The sequence below is a fragment of the Polyodon spathula genome, chromosome 18 (genome assembly GCF_017654505.1).
Source record: "Polyodon spathula isolate WHYD16114869_AA chromosome 18, ASM1765450v1, whole genome shotgun sequence".
NCBI lineage: Eukaryota > Metazoa > Chordata > Actinopteri > Acipenseriformes > Polyodontidae > Polyodon > Polyodon spathula.
The window spans coordinates 4,286,462-4,300,374 of record NC_054551.1 but is presented as its reverse complement, the minus strand read 5'-3'; the positions used below and the strand labels follow the sequence as shown (position 1 = coordinate 4,300,374).

The following is a 13,913-nucleotide window of genomic DNA, read 5'->3' as shown; positions in this document are numbered from 1 at the left end:
AATTCATTCTTGGCTAAAATATACAGTATGCATTATACTAATACAAAAAAAAACAAAACATGCAGACTAACTTTTTATATGGGTGAAAAAAACACAAACATTTCATAGCTTACAAAACAACAAAATGGCATCAAGAACATTTTAACTTTTGCAATGATTATGGTTTCGACATGATGTGTTTTTCTTTTAATCAACTATTTTACATTCACTGTGAGTAGCTAGGTAGAGATCGTGTTTAGCAGTCTTGGTTGTGCTGTACAGTGCTTATGTTTGGACTGTGCTTGGTGTGCACACTTGCTCTGCTGTTAAAGAATGGTACACTTCCCCTTTTCCACCCACGGGTTGGCCTTCATGAGCTCCGGGTTAAGGAAGGGGTCATCAGGAACTCCCTCCTCAATCCACTTCACCAGGCTGAGAAGACACATTATTATTATGACTATTCAGAAAAGGCACTGTGACTATGCAGTCAGTCCCCGAAGCCCCCCCCCCCCCCCCCTGGGATTTTTGCTAGCAGCCAGGAATGGAATTCCTCTTCAGTCTTTGCATGGCTGGTTTACAGCCCAGTTTTTCATATTGTGTAATTTATTTTATTGAGATCGGTGAGCTATCTGATCCAGATGATAGCCAATTGAATACTACTCACTCTGGCACGGTCTTGGAGGACTTCTCCCTCTTGAAGGCTAGCTGGTATTTGAGGCTTTCCACCTCTTTCTTCATCTGAGGAAGGTCCATTTCATCCATGACTGTGGGATCTAGAGGGAGTTCCTTGCTGCAGCAGAGAAAAACTGTAAAAGAAGTGAGAGGGAGCCCTTTTAAGATGAGATGACCTGTAGCAACTGAAATTTAAAATCTAATCACGAATACTTGCAATTACAACATTAGGTCACTTGCTGGCAATGTAAGTTACTTGTAAATACAAAAAAAAAAAATGTGTCCCATAAGAAATTAACCTGAATATGACTATTTAAAAAAACTGATTAGACATGTGCTATATGTGAATATGACTGACTCATATTTACAGTCCGAATGGCTTAAATAATACGGTATATAGCATTTTCCTTCAACAAAGACTGGTACAAGGCAGCTAGGCTGTGTTGTGAGATGGTAGGTGGTCATTGGTCATATATCTGTAACTCATTTAACACTCCTGCCCACAAATTCCAAATGGACAAGAAGAATTTTCAATGCACAAAAAGACGCAGAAAATGTGTTTAATTGTTAATGGTTTTTTGGGTTGCGAATGGGAAGAGGTGGAGCAAACGTACAAGTGTGAAATAACAAGACCGCATCAACTGGTATGAACAAAAAGTCTAGATGCTAGTTAGCATTTATAACTTTTCATCCTTCGATTCCATTTACTTATCTTGTGGTTAAACTGTTTTAAAACATTTGGTGCAAGCAGTTCCTGTCCTGGGCTCACAGAATGAGCTTCCTTAACAGATTAACAGTTTATATGGTTCGTTTTTGTTGTGCCACTTTGCATAGGTCTGGTAGAGATATTAACAAATAGAAACCTTATCTGTGTGCTTCACACTGACCTTTTTACCCATGATTTTATTTAAACACTGTTTATGCCCCTTACATTCTTTGTATTAGAGTTAAAACCTGTAATGTTAATATTTTCCACATATATAATGTTAATATTACCCCTTTCCACAATTACAAATATGTGCTCATCCCAGCAGATAAAACATATCTAATATGTTGACTTTTCCTGGTTGAATTGCTCTTTTCATTGCTGCTTTTATTCATCTTCAAAACCAAATCATTCGTTTATTACTTACGAGGGTAATGTGACACCTGTGTAATCCTCCCGCTGTCCATACACTTTTACAAAAGGATGGAAGGGGCTGTGTGAGGTGCTCCACGACTCCTCCCTCTAAACACCAGAGCAGTAAAGGCCCGTTGGCTTTAGATTGCAATTGCAAGATCTTGCAAATCCAACAAATTCAAGCGCCCCGTTAACAACACCCCGAACGCAAGATGTAAGGTCCCAGGTGCAGTTTTGTAATTGTAACAATGTGGCCTTAATCGAGCGTGCGTGTGTTGGCGACTGCTAGCGGGTGCAATGGTTGTCCATTCATGCATGACTTTTTCTTTGGCGGAAATTCCGTCCTGCCTCAGACACAATAGGAGGGGTTATTGTACATGGGTGTCGAGGCTGGCTCTTTCTGCTGCAAGGGTTTGTTATATATGTATATTAATGTAAGTACTAAAACCCGTTTTAAATTAAGAGTAGAGTAATAAACGTACATTGTAATTAAGTATGTATTAAAGGGGGAAGCGTTTGCATATTCATTGGCTTCTGGAGTTGCTTTAAGTAGAAATACTGTAGCCTATTGCTATATATAGTTTCATATAGTTTTTATGTCCAGGTACCCAATTGTATACATCTAAACGTTACCATTACAGCCCCCTCTATATGTTGCGTATAGACTAGCAGCCTGAGCAGAATGTATGTGATGCTATGATGTTGTAACGTAATTACAACAAAACCCATCCCTTATCTATCAGTGTTAGGTGCCGGTATGCAGGATGCGTTGGGGTGGTATGGGAAAATACCTTTTGTTCAGATATAGCTGGTCTACGCAAAATAACAAATACAGACCCCTTTTTTTTTTTTTTTTTTTTTTGCATTATTAAAAAAAAAATGTCTGGGAATTATACATTTTGCAAAGGATGTTTTATCCGTTTACAATCACGACAAAGCCTTCCTTTTAGGGTTGGGCATGGAGGAGTGTGGAGATGTACATCATCGGCAATCTGGCTCAAAGTTTATATAACAAGCGATTGGATTTTTATGGTGTTGGCTATCGCCAGAGCTGTACTCCCTACCAAAACAATATATACATAAAAACAGTTATTTAAATGTTATTGTTTTATTTTTTTTAATTTACAAATGCAGTTCATATAAACCGCAAGGGATTGAATACAATATAAACGATCACAAATAAAATGTTATAAAATAAATACATAGAACAAATAATGCGGTTTACCTTATCTGGATTAAGCGGTGGGTTCTTGTACTATCCGTTTTTTGAAAGCTCTGTATTCTTGCTTTGTTTTCTTTCAAATGAATCTTGAAAGCATCAAATTGCCCCAGTTGCAATATTAGCAGCGGCTCGGTTTTTGCCCAGAATTATATCCAATGACACTTATCTCTCTCTCTCTCTCTTTTTTTTTTTTTTTTTTTTAAAGCAAGAAAAAAATCTCAAATCCTCGATATAATCTAATGCAGGGTCACTCCAGATGAACTATGCAGCAACAGTGGCCGCCGTGGTAGTAGTCGTAGTAGGGAGGGATGATAACTCTCTCTCTCTCTCTCTCTCTCTCTCTCTCTCTCTCGATTGTAGTGTGCTCCAGCGAGGGGGCGGGGGAGATGTAAACGAGAGATGCTCTCTTTAACCTAACTATCTGATCTCTTTGAATGGCCCTTTTTCTCTACCTGCAGAGCCGGCGAAAAGGCGTGTAACAAAACGGATAATAGAGAGAGCGCGATTAGAACGGTTACTTTTCGTGGGAGGTGGCTGCCTGTTTGTGACAATACTGGTGCCATAGATACCTCCCTTCTTCTCCCTCCCCCACAGGTGAAGAAAGAGAGCTGTCCCTTTAACTGCATCCCTCAGATATTGTCCTCAGTAGACTGCCAATACCAGAACAGATGCTTATCAAAAGATCATTTTGGATCATCTCATTCGGTTGTTCAATATAATACATGACGATAGTCAAAATACGGTTTTATTGTATTGTACTGTTTTAAGGATGGAATTTAGCCCTTTTTATGTACTTCAGTTTGTGTCAACTGTTTTTTTTTATACTTGATTGTGTTTGTATACAGACATATATGGATGTGTTTAATGTGTAACTTGACATTTAAACTACGATTCATTGCATTGCGTCCCCACTCTACTCTGTTTTAAAATCGGCACGAATTCTCATTAGGACACATTCATTTATTTATTAGAGACTTTGGTTTCTCATGTAAGTAATTGTATTGGAAAGAGCGCTGTCTCCTAATACTTAACAAGCATTGGGAGACAAAGCTGTAATATCAATGAGTATCTGGTTCCTAAAATACTTCATATACAAACGTGTATATAAATCGAAAAGTCAATACGGATTATGTTCATTCTCCAAGCTTAACCTATATTCCAACTGATCTCTGGAAACAGCCCCCTCTGACAGCCTGTCGCTGCAGCACAATGCGGGATGCACACAATCGCTGGGGAGTGCCTTCTCAATTTCAACAGCACTCTTCATCAGCATTGTACGCTTACAGCATTTCTGCATTTTGGAAAGCAATTTGCTACACAATTCCCCCTTGTATTTAACATTCCCATACCTAAAGATCTCCAATTGTGTATCTCGGGTGGCTGGCCCAAACTGAGAGTCTCTATGGAAACGGCGAATAAAACTAAAAGAAAGCATTTCAGAACATTAACAGCCAAAACTTTTGGGCGACTGGACTTGACTGACTCACAGGAAGCAAGGTGACACGCTGGGGGGAACCCCAAAGAAACGTATTACTTATTGTATTTGAATACCTAAGAATGGGTTTTTGGAGGGTACAACTTCCACGGGAAGTATAGTGTGGAACAGTGTCCTTTTAATTTCACTATAAACTCCACGGTTAGTATAGTCATCAACTAGCCCGTGCTTTGCTAAGCCCAGATCCTATTTTTGGAACAATAGAAATGTTCTCAATAGCCCAGAGTGAACAACTGTCCAGTTCAACTGCAGCAGCTTCTGTGCATCCTCTCATGAGGGGGCCTCCTCATCATGCAGTACGTATTTCACGATTTAGGATAATTTTATTTTGTTAGTAAATGGGTGTCATTAAAACACAAACGATATTTTAGTTTATTCTAACTAAAGATGGATGTATTGTTTTAGATTATTCTGGAGGGAGGAGACTAGCCAGGTAGCCTGCTATACGCACGCACACACACACACATATATCTTCTGGCAGTTCATTATGGATGAGACCTGGAAGTTTCACTCTCCAGTCATACTGATCCTCTTTACATTTGTATTTGCACGTTTCATTTTGCAAAGGCCACCAAGCTCATTTAATGTGTGACCCCACCCTTCATTCAAAAACCCAAAGCTAAGCCCCTACAATTGAAGGGTTAGTGCTGTAAATCACAGTCCTACAATTTAATCACATTTGAGTTTTCCTCACGAATACCCAGAAAGTGTGTCCCAGTGCTAATATGTGCGGAAAAAAAAACAAAAACAAAACCAAGTTAATCACTGTCTATGACTTGAGTGATATGCCGCCTGTGCTGTCTGGAGGCGCACCATTATGTCGGTTCTTATTAGCACGTCCACGATCAGCAACATTTGGAAGACAGCTTTCATAGTGAAGCTAGGTGCAGTTCGTAATGCCACACTACCTTCGTGTCACCTTTGCATTATATTGTCTCTAGGCTATTGTAGGCTGTTCTGTATAAATATATGTTTAATTTTTTCAGTTCTATCCCAGTTAACTAACTGCATGTAGGAATTTGTAATTGTGTTTTAGAGAGGTTTTTTTTTTTTTTTTTTTTTTTTGCGTTGGACACAATGGTGAAAACAAGGTTGGCCTGGCAATGCCCTTAGCTTACATTTCAAGTTCAAGTACACCAGTAACCTCTGTCATTAACCCCACAAAGTGGTACCTCCAGAACTAGTTTAAGTAAGGACACATTATTGTGTCTAGTTCAAGTGCTGTACAGAACACTTATTTTCCAGAGATAGCAAATTGCGAGAGGGGATTTATCTCTACCGGTGGCCTTTTTATACAAAGGGAATCGCAATTCCCGTGCGTTTTGTCAATAATAATGATTAAAGGCCATCTGCTAATTTTGCCAAAACAGGGGCACATCTGCTGGCCTGTTTTCAGTCTATAAAATTGGACACATTTCATTTGGGAGATCCCTATTTATATTTCTCTGGCGATATAGGCTCCCTTCCTGAGACCTCAGTTGTGTGTACCACCCCGTTACAAAAAGCTATGAAGGGAACCTCTCACGGTAGCGTGCCTGGCTGTGCCAAAGAAATGACAGTATTAAGATGTGACACGGATAAGATAATTTGATTACCTACCCCCCCCCCCCCCAATTGTCGCTTGGTTGAATTTCTTTCTGAATACATTTTTTATTTTTGAATTGCATTACATACTATGGTTAAATAAGATGCTTCTACGGTACCATGCTGTCTGCAGAGGCGCTTTAATGCTATATACCCTGATACTATTATAAAGGCGAACCCCAAATCATTTTCCACGTTTCAGACTTATTAGTTTTGAACAGCATGGAAATGTTGCGTTTGTATAACATGGCTATGGAAACAGGGGAGCTAGAGGCCCATCTGATTTACTGCTCGATATAACAATACGTACCCCCGGCTATGCAGCTCAAACTGCAAACATATCACTTTACCTGCTGTAAAAACCGACTGCTGTGGGAGGACTCCTCGACTCCAAGAAATCACAACAGCGTAACTTTCCTTTCCAGCAAGCACAGTGCACAAGATTTCAATACTTTTTATAGGTTTTTAGAAATACAGTAAGGCTGTAATTTCAAACAAAGCTTTCAATCTAAAAGGTTTAAATATTTCAGTGGATGCAATGGGGAAAAGCAACAGATCAATAAAATGAAAATATTGTATCCATCCACATGACAGGAAAGGTATATGCGTTGAAATTCTTCACCGCATTGCTGAACTTTAATGAGCATCAATAGTCCAGGCTGGTTTAAGTGGCCATGGGTCGATTTTTTTTTTTTTGGACATTGACAGAAACTTGTAAGCAGCATTCCATTTTGTTACACCAAGAAAACTTAAAAAAAAAAAAAAAAAGTACACATTTTAGTATTAAGAGCAGATTGGAGAAGCTCCCTTAAATTAAACCCTTAATTTAGGTTCCAGTAAGGTGCTGTGATGACAATCCACAACTAATAATTTATATTAAAAAGGTTGGGTGTCTACTTAATTTTTTTAGTGGGGGTGGATCTTAAATCCTTATGTGATTTTCCCCAGGGTCATACCCAATTAACATTACGGCATAAAATATAAAGCAAAGTGAGGGTCATGAAGTTATAAAATATTGAGACTGCTAATAAAACCCCTCATTTATAGCAAACTAGACAATTATAATATCGTCTAAATCTGGACTGTTATTGGAGGGATATGCAGACACCAAATCCAATTAATATATACCTATAACCCTTGTTTAACCACAGTGACCTTTTTAGTTGTAATCAGGTGGTCAAGGCTTTATGTAAAACAAAAGCAACTCATGCAAATTAGGAGACATGGAAAAAGTCTTAAATCCTTTAAAATAAATAAGCTTGTTAAATATTGTGATGAGTAATTAGTCTTCTGGTAAATCTAGTGACCGGTTTTTGCATAACTAAAAATGCTCAGGTACTGGTTGATGTAATGAAAACCCTAAGTCCTTCACAGGGTCAGTGGGGGGATAGCACTATGATAGGAGTGATCAGGCCCCTGCCCCCGTGTGCTTTATGTATATAAGAACATTGGCTGCTAAAGCAGATTTTGGACCGCATTACTGGGTCATTCTGTAAATGCTTTAAAATGGATGCTATGCAATATACAATGCTATTAAGTACAGTCGAGTGGTTGTTATCCTTTAAAAACAATCTGCTTGAAGGCATGGAGATATAGTTAATGGATTAGTGTAAAACATTCATATATTTGTGCATAAAAAGCCTTGCCTTAAGGCAATAGGCAGCAGTTAATAGATATTTAAAGAATGAACACAGCTCAGAAATTGGTTTTAAACCCAGACAGCACTTGCTTTTTGACATTGAGTGGAATCAGCAGTCGTGATTAATGGATGCCACAACTCTGTGAATACAGAATTGAGGTTAGTTTTGGAAGATCAGCCTTTCTTTAACCACACTCAGAATTCTTAAGGTCTTTTTGGTCTTAAGACCAGCTAATGGAGACTAAAATGTGTGTGTGCATTCAAGCAATGTTCCACAATGTAAGAGAACATTAATTGCAATCACACTGTACCTCAAAGCCTTGTGCATTACTGAGTGCACAAAAAACCCTAAACTGGAAAATTCTGAACTGCCAGATGAAATCATACCCTTAAATAGGGCAGTCAGCCTGGCAGCTCTGCAGCTTCCAGAATGAGGAATACACAACTTGCCTTAAGACCAGGAAGACATAGAACAGAGCATGTATATTTTGATGTTACAGACCTTAATACAGGTCTCACAGAAGATACCACTCAAAACCAGTATTTACATCTATCCTATTTACAGGATCTGTGCAAGACACAACTGGCAACAGATGGAGAATGTTTAGTTAAATGCATGCCTAGCCCTACTTCTGTGCTGTACCACCTTGCACTTAAGTGAGGGAGAACATTACAGCCAACCACCTCTGCCTGTGCATTACCATGGCCGAGACAGATTCAGGTAAATTCATGAGATTTGGCAGACATTTAATACAAAAAAATAAAGCAGTAGTTTCTTCCAGGACTTTTCAAAAGAGAAACACACCAAAAACAGGCATAGGTACAGAGAAAATCTAGTGTCAAGTTTTTGTTCAAGCAAACTAATTCTCAACTAATGGCAACTGTCACAATACAATACTCCATAAGTTTAAAATGCAGCCTCAAAAGCCAACATTTCCATACACTAAATGGTAGCTTAAGTAGAACAGCCCTGGATTCTAGTAATTCAACAATGAGCACATGCTTGCTATTCAAGCAGGGCCAAGCTTAAGGTTTGAGAAATACAAATAAAACAGTCTCGTGGTTATTGGATTTATTGAAGTTGGTGTAAACCCACCAACCAAGACTCAGCGTGCACAATATGAACATGTGTGATTATTCATCTCAACTCAGTGCTGCTCTCGTGTGTGCGTCAGACCACAGGTTACAGGCAAGTCTTGGGCAGAGGTATAAAAAATAGGATGCACTGCTTCCCTGCAAGAATAAAGACACAGATGTGACTGATGGGGAAATTCTACTTTATATGTAGCTTCGCATGGATTTCATGGGGCATTACAAAATTTATTTAAAAAGCCACTGCCACCAAGCCTCAGAATAAAAAATGTAATCAAGTATTGCTTTTGCAGCACTCATACGAGGTGTCAGAAAATAATAAATTCATCACTGGCTCAGAACTGTCTACTCCAGACTAATCCATAGTACAGATACAAGGCATATCTGTGCCAAGTATTTTTTAAATTCCAACAACCATAAAACTGATGGGAACGTGTATTTTAAAAAGGAAAGTGTTACAGTTCAGTGATCTTACCAAATTTGGGTGAAGAATCCAAAATTACACACACGAGCACGAGGCTTCCTAGGAACAGAACACAAATATCAATTCTGAGGCTTCCTAGGAACAGAACACAAAGACTAACAGGCCAGACAACTTTAGTGCTAGGCCCATTTAGCATGTACACGTTTTACATGACAATTAGTGTACCTTAAAATACCAACAGTACAACAGATGCCTCAGATTCAAAACTGTAATCAAGTACTGCTTTTGCAGCACTCATACGAGGTGTCAGAAATGTTAAATCATCATCACTGGCACAAGTCGTTGTACAAGTCTAGTAACGTTTTCCATTGCCTGGTCTAATAACTTGGTGCAGTGACGTACCATACACATGTTGCACAGCTACACTGAGGACTTCTACACAAATTAAACTTTACAAATTATAATCTAGGATGTGATGCAAGACAGGCTTTATAAATCTTCACTTACCTAAAGATGCATTTGTACTAGCCAGTCAGACTCATTTACCTCCTCTGCTGTTAGGAAAGAAAGTAGATTAGCTACCTGAACTTGCAAACATGTACCTTTACAACCAAGTCTACAGAGCCTCAGAACTTAAACGTAATCAAGAAGTGCTTTTGCAGCACTCATACGAGGTGTCAGAAATGTTAAATCATCATCACTGGCACAAGTCGTTGTACAAGTCTAGTAACGTTTTCCATTGCCTGGTCTAATAACTTGGTGCAGTGACGTACCATACACATGTTGCACAGCTACACTGAGGACTTCTACACAAATTAAACTTTACAAATTATAATCTAGGATGTGATGCAAGACAGGCTTTATAAATCTTCACTTACCTAAAGATGCATTTGTACTAGCCAGTCAGACTCATTTACCTCCTCTGCTGTTAGGAAAGAAAGTAGATTAGCTACCTGAACTTGCAAACATGTACCTTTACAACCAAGTCTACAGAGCCTCAGAACTTAAACGTAATCAAGAAGTGCTTTCGCAGCACTCATACGAGGTGTCAGAATCTTAATCCTCATCACAGGCTCATCAAGAGTATACATACTGCTACAAGAGCAAATAGCAATCTATGCACACGTCCAAGTGAGGGTAACTTTCCATGCAATTAAGAAAAGCACAGCTCCTCTCCTCCAAAGGATGAGGATTTTAACTTACCCAATACAGGCAGATGCACCAGCCAAGTGGACATATCTGTGATGCTTTCAAAAGGCCATCAATGATCTAAAAACGACAACAAAAAACATTAAAAACCACACATTTCTGCTTTGAGATGCACAAAAGGAAGCTACGCTTTGTGTCAAAAGGTAATCAAATGGAGCCTCAGACATCAAATGTAATCAAGTACTGCTTTTGCAGCACTCATACGAGGTGTCAGAAAATAATAAATTCATCACCGGCTCAGAACAGTCTACTCCATATTACAGCAATAAGGTCTATCAGCACAGTATTTATTTATTTTTTTAATGTCAAATACATAACTGATGGAAGTATATCAATTTTAAGTGTTACATTTGAGTGTTCTTACCAAATCTGGATGAAGCCAAAAAAAATAAATCACAGGTGTGCTTGAGACATCCTAGCAACAACAAAAAAACTCTCCGTCAATACTTGCTGTGTAACAATGTTCAACAGGCCATCCGACAAATGCACCTTGTAACTTTAGTGCTAGGGCCATTTAGCACATACAAGTTTTACATGACAAATTATTAGTGTATCTTTATACCAACAGTACAACAGATGCCTCAGATTCAAAAAACTGTAATCAAGTACTGCATTAGCAGCACTCATACGAGGTGTCAGAAATGTTAAATCATCATTGGCACAAGTGTTGTACAAGTCCAGTAATGTTTTCCAATGCCTGGTCTAATACCATAACTAGGTGCAGTGAAGTATCACACACGTTTTACAACCATTGCACAGCTAAACAGTTAAACTTTACAAATTATAATCTAGAATGAGGTAGGACACGTTTTATAAATCTTCACTTACCTACAGACACATTTGTACCAGCCAAGCAGACTCATTCACCTCCTCTGTCATTAGGAAACAAAGTATATTAGCTACTGAACTTGCAAAGATGTACCTTTACAACCAAATCTACAGAGCCTCAGAATGTAAAATATAATCAAGTACTGCTTTTACAGCACTCATACGAGGTGTCAGAAAATAATAAATTCATCACAGGCTCAGAGTATACATACTGCTCCAAGAGCAAGTACAAAGCTATGCACACATCCAAGAGGGTAACTTTCCATGCAAAGAGCACATCTCCTCGCCTCCAAAAAGGATGAGGATTTTAACTTACCCAATAGACAGATGCACCAGCCAAATGGGCATATCTGTGATGCTTTCAGAAGGCCATCAAAAACAACCTAAAAACAGTAACAAAAACAATTACAAATCAAGACAAAACAAAAAAAATGCTACTGGTCTAATGGAGCCTCAGATCACAACTGTAATCATGTATTGCTTAGCAATACTCATAGTAGGTGTCAGAAATATAATGAATTCATCACAGGCTTAAACATTAGTTCTCTCACCAACTTTACACATTTAGTGTGCAGCTGGTCTTGTGATTTAAAACTAGTTCTGTGCCTAGAGTGATTAATATTACCTGGTGTGAGGGCTTCAGAGTTGCAAGGATCACCACATGCTTCCACTGCAAGAGATTCTAGAATTAGGGGACCAAAACGAGACCACAAGGAGAAAGTCAATTGAAAAGGTAGTGCGATTCATAGAATATTCTCATTTAGAAAACAGGTAGAAGCAATATCACCGACAGCATAAAATCGTAAACCAATCTTACTCAACAACATTCACCTTGTTTAGGGAGGGCCAAGTCTGCAGATCTTTTGTTCCTAGTGGAACCTGCTTTGCCTTGTAAGAAAGCATACTTTTCTAAAGAAAATGGAGCAGTTATACTCATCAGGTGTAGGGCAGGCAGCTGTCATTAAGGTCATTAACAAAGGCCAATATATTTCTATCTGGTCATAAGTGTTTAAGGCCATTAGCTCCGTCAAGACTTCCTTGTAAAGGAAATGCACACATGGTGTTCTATCCTGGTAAATTAGTTCTACAGCCTTCATTAATTGGTCTGTACGACTCAGATCCACATTTGTCTCACAGATCAGGATAGACTCACCAGTTCACAAAACACACCACAAGTGCCATTCCACTCACCTTTGTGCTGGATGCTTCAGAATATCCTGTTGGGGGCTCTGAAGTGCTCTGATCCATTGCAATGGTCTGTGTTCATTCTCTAGAGCAGGAGCCAGGCACCAGGGCTAATAACAAAATAAATCTTAAAACACCTAACCCAAGGGTACTAGCAAAATATTACTCAAGACAAGTTAATGTACAGCTATGGACAAGTTTTGCATCACCCTATAGAATTAACTATGAAACATGGAATAGTTTGGGACAATTTGATATTTTCTTTGACTACACGTGGTTAAATTAAATATCTAAGTTGCATTCATATTTGTATACATCAATCTTAATTCTAGACGAGACAAGAGTTTGGACCATAGCTGTACACGATGAAACTAAACAGGAGACGCTCATTTGGGACTTGCCAAATTCAGCACATTGGAGTTCTTTATAGTTTTCTGTAAACTGGATATCAATGGATTCAACTGTATAATAAAGCGCTTGCCGTCTCAGATGGTAGTGCATGTGAAGTATTCTCATGGTCGTGAAACTCGAATACTCAACTGTGGAAAACATCACCGACGAGCAGCACAACACGTGTCGTACACGTGGGTTCTGATGCGACTCAGGGCATTTATGCCAGTGGAGGGCCCAAACACAAGCGTTTGCAAGTCTGACTTTTGCCATAGCGGTAGCAATCAAATTTACCCGTCAAGCCCACTTGCATCGCATGCGTTTGTAGTCACATTCCTCCAGTTCTCTCCGCATACTGTAGTCAGTAGGCCCTTCTGCACACAGGAAGCCATTTTGTGGTGCTGGCGAGCACGAGGGACAGTCTACCATAACCTGCAAACTGAAAAAAAAAAAAAAAACTCATCACATTTACTTTTAAAAAAAACACACAACTAAAAACACCCATATTCTGAATATTTGCGCAAATCGTATTTGCAAAACCTATATTAACACCCCAACGTACTTTGACGGACATCCTACACACGTGGATCCGCAAACCTTTGTGCCATGCACAGTATTGGGTACCAGTTTAGAAAAATAAGAGAAAAATATCCAGAATTGCTACATGCAATAAATTAATTACGCTGTAATGAATCAAAACCATTCAAAAGACATTTTAGTTTTACAAGCATTTTAAAAAAAAAAAATCAATAAAAAAGTAAAAGCCTTACTATATATTTAACACACACGTATAATCACGCGATATTCAACTTTAGCAAACAGTTTGCCGATTAGTTGCAAAACTCTAGACTCTACACCTACCTACCTCTACGACACCCACAGCATTAAAGAAAGTGTAACGCCAGATGGAGGGTTTTTACTGACCCGATGTGTGTCGTGTCATGCAGAAAGAACAGTTCGTATTGGATACTAGTAGCGATTGACATTACATGAACCAATAGATGTTCGCAAACAGAAAACCTGCCCGCCTTTACTAGGGAACGTGCGTTTTTATTGGTGCTTGTAATTTATCAT

At 38.8% G+C, this 13,913-nt stretch overlaps 1 protein-coding gene, 1 long non-coding RNA gene and 9 other non-coding genes across 15 annotated transcripts; all 11 read right to left on the bottom strand.

Moving 5' to 3' along the window:
* Positions 1-51: 51 nt before the first annotated feature.
* Positions 52-8,064, bottom strand: LOC121331014 (guanine nucleotide-binding protein G(I)/G(S)/G(O) subunit gamma-13-like). Of its 2 annotated transcripts, none has more exons than XM_041278108.1 (3): positions 2,997-8,064; positions 644-785; positions 52-411 (listed from the first exon to the last, which is right to left on the bottom strand). In XM_041278108.1, the coding sequence occupies exons 2-3, from the start codon at positions 739-741 to the stop codon at positions 306-308; spliced, it is 204 nt and encodes a 67-aa protein (XP_041134042.1). In that variant the 5' UTR covers positions 742-785; positions 2,997-8,064; the 3' UTR covers positions 52-305. The 2 variants fall into 2 exon arrangements, with proteins under 2 accessions (XP_041134042.1, XP_041134041.1); XM_041278107.1 differs by lacking the exon at positions 2,997-8,064 and adding an exon at positions 1,785-2,956.
* A 377-nt stretch (positions 8,065-8,441) lies between these two features.
* Positions 8,442-13,317, bottom strand: LOC121331015. Of its 4 annotated transcripts, XR_005951934.1 has the most exons (11): positions 13,134-13,317; positions 12,456-12,559; positions 11,890-11,946; positions 11,581-11,647; positions 11,265-11,308; positions 10,801-10,851; positions 10,431-10,496; positions 10,106-10,152; positions 9,735-9,781; positions 9,279-9,326; positions 8,442-8,944 (listed from the first exon to the last, which is right to left on the bottom strand). It is a non-coding gene; the product is annotated as an uncharacterized LOC121331015 (long non-coding RNA). The 4 variants fall into 4 exon arrangements; XR_005951936.1 differs by lacking the exon at positions 9,735-9,781 and having other exon boundaries at positions 10,106-10,149; XR_005951935.1 differs by lacking the exon at positions 9,735-9,781 and having other exon boundaries at positions 11,890-11,934.
* LOC121294192 lies at positions 9,055-9,139 on the bottom strand. Its single transcript, XR_005946708.1, has one exon. It is a non-coding gene; the product is annotated as a small nucleolar RNA SNORD60 (small nucleolar RNA).
* Positions 9,477-9,562, bottom strand: LOC121294193. The gene has a single exon (XR_005946709.1). It is a non-coding gene; the product is annotated as a small nucleolar RNA SNORD60 (small nucleolar RNA).
* On the bottom strand, positions 9,849-9,933 carry LOC121294196. Its single transcript, XR_005946712.1, has one exon. It is a non-coding gene; the product is annotated as a small nucleolar RNA SNORD60 (small nucleolar RNA).
* On the bottom strand, positions 10,220-10,302 carry LOC121294197. The gene has a single exon (XR_005946713.1). It is a non-coding gene; the product is annotated as a small nucleolar RNA SNORD60 (small nucleolar RNA).
* On the bottom strand, positions 10,591-10,674 carry LOC121294190. Its single transcript, XR_005946706.1, has one exon. It is a non-coding gene; the product is annotated as a small nucleolar RNA SNORD60 (small nucleolar RNA).
* Positions 11,013-11,097, bottom strand: LOC121294195. Its single transcript, XR_005946711.1, has one exon. It is a non-coding gene; the product is annotated as a small nucleolar RNA SNORD60 (small nucleolar RNA).
* Positions 11,378-11,462, bottom strand: LOC121294191. Its single transcript, XR_005946707.1, has one exon. It is a non-coding gene; the product is annotated as a small nucleolar RNA SNORD60 (small nucleolar RNA).
* Positions 11,713-11,796, bottom strand: LOC121294194. Its single transcript, XR_005946710.1, has one exon. It is a non-coding gene; the product is annotated as a small nucleolar RNA SNORD60 (small nucleolar RNA).
* On the bottom strand, positions 12,929-13,011 carry LOC121294248. The gene has a single exon (XR_005946755.1). It is a non-coding gene; the product is annotated as a small nucleolar RNA Z195/SNORD33/SNORD32 family (small nucleolar RNA).
* Positions 13,318-13,913: the final 596 nt, after the last annotated feature.